General features: G+C 47.8%; 1 protein-coding gene across 1 annotated transcript in view; it reads left to right on the forward strand.

Annotated features, from left to right (window-relative positions):
- LOC107301008 (neurofibromin-like) overlaps positions 1-4736 on the forward strand; it is a gene marked incomplete at its 5' end in the record, with an annotated part of 9625 nt that extends 4889 nt beyond the window's left edge. Inside the window, one exon of the mRNA XM_015830280.1 lies at positions 4542-4736. Coding sequence (XP_015685766.1) covers positions 4542-4736 — 195 coding nt within the window. The remainder of the gene's footprint in view (positions 1-4541) is intronic.
- Positions 4737-5162: the final 426 nt, after the last annotated feature.

Below are 5162 nucleotides of genomic sequence, written 5' to 3' on the forward strand. Positions count from 1 at the left end.
TTCATCTATTTCCTCTTTTTGGTTGGGTGGCCTATAGTATACACCTATGGCAATGTCATTCCCCCCTGCTTTTTTATATTGATCCAAATGCATGTCTTGAGCTATTGTTTAGTCATCTTCAAGTTAGTTGGCCTCTCTTGCTATCAGATGGTGATCTGACCTGCTGCTGAAGCATTGGCTTTGTACAGTCCCTCAGTCTGTTACTTTTTTGGGAGATGGTGGTTGAAGGAGGGTGCTTTACCAGCAGCTGGGCATAGCTGTCAGCATCTCTGCAGAAGTGCTGAAGTTTGATGGGCTGTGCTTTACTTTTCAACTCATCTGCCCATGTCTGCTCTTCCCCCACTATCAGTTGGTTTTTGAGTTGCACTTTATCCTACAGCAGTGATGGCGAACCTTTTAGAGACTGAGTGCCCAAACTGCAACCCAAAACCCACTTATGCATCGTCGAGTGCAGGGTGGGTGTGGCCCATTGGCTGGGCGTGGCTCATTGGCTGGGCGTGGCCCACTGGGTGGGCATGGCCCACTGGGTGGGCGTAGCTGCGTTGGTAACGGCAGACTGGGTGGGACTAAAAAGTTCAGTCAATCAATTCCATCTTTGCAAGATCTTTTTTTTCCCCGCGAGAAGTTGAAATTGACTGATTGATTGAACTTTTTTTTTTTTTGCACACGGCGGCGGAGGCCTAAAGCGAAAAGGTTTTATAAAACCCAGCTGAAGGCCTAGGACTGGGGCGACAGCGCGCGTGCCCACAGAGAGGGCTCTGAGTGCCGCCTCTGGCACCCGTGCCATAGGTTCACCACCACGGTCCTACAGTCTACAGAGTCCTCACTTTCCCTTCCTCTATTCCCTTTTGCTTCCCTTTCCTTTCTCTTTCTCTTCTCATTCCCCTTCCTTCGCTTTTGCTTTCCCTTTCCCTTCCCTTCCTCTTTCCCTTCCCCTTTCCCAGGTATAGTTCAGTGCTCTTTGACTGTCCTTGAACCCCCAGGGGAAAAAAGAAACAGAAGCGCTCCTGCGGACCATTGCCAGCTTTTCCTTCCATGCGACTCACCCAAAATATAGTATGATGCTGCAAATGCCCAACTTTTGAGTACCGTATATACTCGAGTATAAGCCGAGGTTTTCAGCCCATTTTTGGGGCTGAAAAATGCCCCCCTCGGCTTATACTCGGGTCAACTAAAGAACTAAGGGGTCGACATAGACGGGAGGGGGGGGAAACAGTTCCGGAGGGAGACAGCCCAGTAGCAAGAAGCCGGCGGTCCGAGCGGAGTGGCACGGAAAACCTACCAGTCGACGTGAGAAGCTCCAGTGTTGCTGGTAAGCAAGGCTTGGCCTCCGCGGCCCGGTTCTGCTGGACCGGCTTTCACGGCTCCAGCCCGGNGGCTCGCCGCTCGCTCCCCCTCCCCTGCTGCTGCGCTCCGCCTGCTTGCCCGGCGCCGGCGGCCGCAGCGGCAATGAGCTGGGCCAGTGTGTTCCTGCCGCCGCCGCAGCCGCCCGGCTCGTTCCCGCCGCCACTGCGGCCGCCCAGCTCGTTCCCGGCGTCGCCCCGGCCTGTGATGCTCCAGGTACGGCCCTCCCCCCTTACCTTCCGTTCCCTGCGGCGCTGCGTGTCGAGGCCGGGACGGAATATCCCGGGCCGCCGCAGCCAAGCGTGAGGGGGAACGCCAGACGCCTCGAGCGAAGGGGGGAGGCCTGGCGACGCTGCGCCCTGACGGGCGCTCACCGACGGCTAGGGAGGCCGAGACGGCCAGGGAGGAACAGCCAAAATGCCCCCTCGGCTTATAAGCGGGTCACCAATTTTTCCCAGTTCTTTGTGGGAAAATCGGTCCCTCGGCTTATATTCGGGTCGACCTATACTCGAGTATATACGGTACTTTTGTTTTGTATTTGGAGCCCTATACAGATCTTTTCAGAAATCTCAACTCTTGTCTCAAACCGATGATGCTAACTGCATTGCCAACCACTTGGTCTCATTTCCGCTTGGATTGGAATAAGAATTTTTTTTTTCTTTCGGATGATGTTTATTTCTGCTGACGATTCTTTTGACTTGGTTGCTATTTAATTTGGGAGGGGGAGAAGGCCGGACAGAAAAGGTGCTACCTGTAATTGTAAATAGTGTTGGGAAACTAAATTGCACCTTTCTGTGAGGAACAGGGCAATCCAGCATGCCGTTTCTAGTCCTTTGATTGCATTATACTTTTCCACGGTGCTTCTACTTGGCTCCCCCCAGCTGGCTCCCCCCCCCAGGGCTTGAGTTAATTATTTACACTAGAATTTCCAAAGGGGGAAAAAAAAATAAAAAACCACAGTAAAAGAACCAAGTGCAAGTAGAATTGATGGGAAGCATTAAATTTCCATAAAAAGGAAGTACTTTGAAAATCTGGGCACGCGAAATCTGGTCTTCTGCCCAGGCTTTGCGTTAACTGAGGGTCCCTGGGAAGGGTGTTCTGCTGGGAAGGGGTTGCCACTGAAAAGACTTTTGTTTGCTTTACTTACTGTTTACTCACTCTCTGGCTGTGTAGGGTAGGCACCCCAAGGAGCCTTATTTTAGTCTGCAAATTCAAGGTGAATAAATACAAGGCTAACTGGAGCTGTGTGGTTGCATGGGGCCATAGGCATTGAACTGACTACAGGTAGTTCTTGACATACAACCATAATTGAGCCTGGCAAGTAAGGTTGTAAATTTGTGACGGTCGTAAAGTGGATCGTCACATGATCACACTCAATTTTACAATCTTTTTTTTAAAGCATTTAAGTTTGCTATGGGGCATTTCCCCCTGCCCCCAGAAAATGAACGTAAACACCAGTTTCTGTGTGTGTGTGTGTGGGGGGGGAAGAAACGTAAATTGTGGTCTTGTGACTACAGGGCACTGCAGGGCACTGCAAATGGCCTTAAAGAGAAGCTGGGTGCCATGTCCCAAAAATGTAGTCACGTGACCAGGGTTGGGCAGATGTTGTAACTTTGGAACTTTTTTCCCCTTTTCCGGCGGGTGCCATGGCCCTTGGGCTGGGCCAGCTGGTGGTCGGCCTGCTCCATCTCTGCCGCTTGCCAGCTACGCCTCGGCCGGCGCAGGGGGCGGAACCACGCATGCGCGGCGCTCCCGGGCAGGGAAAGTCCTCGACTTACGACCGGTTGGGTAGTCCTCGACTTACGACCAGTTTAGTCCTCGACTTACAACCGGTTTAGTCCTCGACTTACGACCGGTTTAGTCCTCGACTTACGACCAGTTGGGGCCGCGGCATTAAAAAGGTTGAGAACCACTGTTTTAGATCATAGTCTTGAGGATTCCTAGAAACCTATACCACATTATTAATCCTAAATACATACTCTATTCACAAAAGTCACTATTGCTTTCACGTAAGATGCTATGGCCCTGAGATTAACTATGTTTTGGCTTGGCGCAGTAGTTTGGTTCACATAGCCTGCTAAGGCAGTGAATGAGTGTCTCTTAATATGTTGAACTGCAAGCTGGCTGATTCCATTTTAGCCCATCTGACTTGCTGTAGAAAATTAGTACTTATGTGGATAAAAAGAGAAATGTACAGTTTCCTCTACAGTGAAATGCTGTGTTAAAAGGATCAAAGAGTCTTGTTTTGCTTTCCTCAGCCATCTTAAAGGTTTCTGAAGAGACAGCATCAATTCCTGCGGCAAATTATCCTGATGTGCTGTATTTTTCCACAATTAGCTAAGATATTTCCCAATATTTCAGACATAGGGTGGCCTTGTTCATATACCATGCTTAATTGGTGCATGCCGGATGTGGCCAGGACATTGTGTGAATAAGGAAACAAGGTCAGTTGAACCAGTCAACTAATCCTAATTTAGATTTAGCTTCAGATAGCTCCAGATCTGTTTGCAATTAAAGGTGCTGTTCAAAAGGCAACTGGACTTTCTTGGGTTTTTTTTTTTTATCTTGAAAATGTTTTGCTTCACATCCAAGAAGCTTGGCGAAACCCTTTCAAGGGGAAAAAAACCCCAAGAAAGTCCAGATGCTTTTTAAACAGCTCCTTTGGGATAACATGATCTGGATAATTGAAAATCTCCATAGACATGTGTGCAAAACTAAAATATTTCTCCCAATCAATCCTTCTGGATTGAAACAGTGTAGAGTCTGTGCCCTAGTAAGTAAGCAAATAAATTAATTATGTCAGTGAAACAGCTGACTGGGATTTAAATGACCCCTTTTTTTTCCTAGAGTCCTCTCTAGAAACTGTCTCTGTAGCAATTCCATTTTTCACCCACTTACCTCCTGCATGAGAAATATTGATCTTCCAGCCTCTTTTGTGGTGTGTGGCAAGGCAGTTAACATGGCTACACCACATGGTTAACAGAGACAGTCCCAACTGAGTCCTAGAAGCACACATAGTTGAGGTAAATAACTGGAAGGGTGGAGGTTTTAATCAGCTGTGCTTTTGAACATTTCTGTAGTTTTCTTTCAGAAAAATACTTGGATTCCTAATGAGTAAAGGACACTTCCTTGGTCTCTGGAGTATCAGAGCTATGGAAATGCCTCAAGGCGACTCCATCTCAACTTTTGTCTTCCAGCAACCCAAAGACACCATGCGGCTGGATGAGACAATGTTGGTCAAGCAGCTGTTGCCAGAGATCTGCCATTTCATCCACACCTACCGTGAAGGGAATCAACATGCTACAGAGCTACGCAATTCTGCCTCTGGGGTTCTCTTTTCTCTCAGCTGCAACAATTTTAATGCGGTGTTCAGCCGTATCTCTACCAGGTGAGTGCTTGAAGAGCTCTTACCTCTGGGTCACTCTTAAAAATGTCACTGAAGTCGTGCTGGCATCCTCGGTAGTCAAATAAGATCACAAAATTGTTGAATGAATCAAAATATTGCTGCCCAAGATAGCTTGTCTCCTCTGCCCTTGTAAACTATTTATAGTATGCTGTTTGCTTGGATTTCAATTATCAGTGAAGGTTTACATTAATTTAGTCATTTGAAAGGGCACACGTGAAGATGAGTAGAAAGAATTGAAAAGTGCAGCAATGAAAATAATAGAGCTCACTAACACGATTTGATTTCTGTCATAGAGGCCATCAATGCTTAAGTTCCAGTTCAGTTCCATACTGTCTATCCTTGGAAAAAGACTGACAGCCTTTGGGCTTTGTATGGCCCATTTCAAGACTGCACAATTGAGATCTGATGGTCA

Source organism: Protobothrops mucrosquamatus, unplaced genomic scaffold, assembly GCF_001527695.2.
Source record: "Protobothrops mucrosquamatus isolate PMUCROS unplaced genomic scaffold, P.Mucros_1.0 scaffold9545, whole genome shotgun sequence".
In the NCBI taxonomy this organism is placed as follows: domain Eukaryota; kingdom Metazoa; phylum Chordata; class Lepidosauria; order Squamata; family Viperidae; genus Protobothrops; species Protobothrops mucrosquamatus.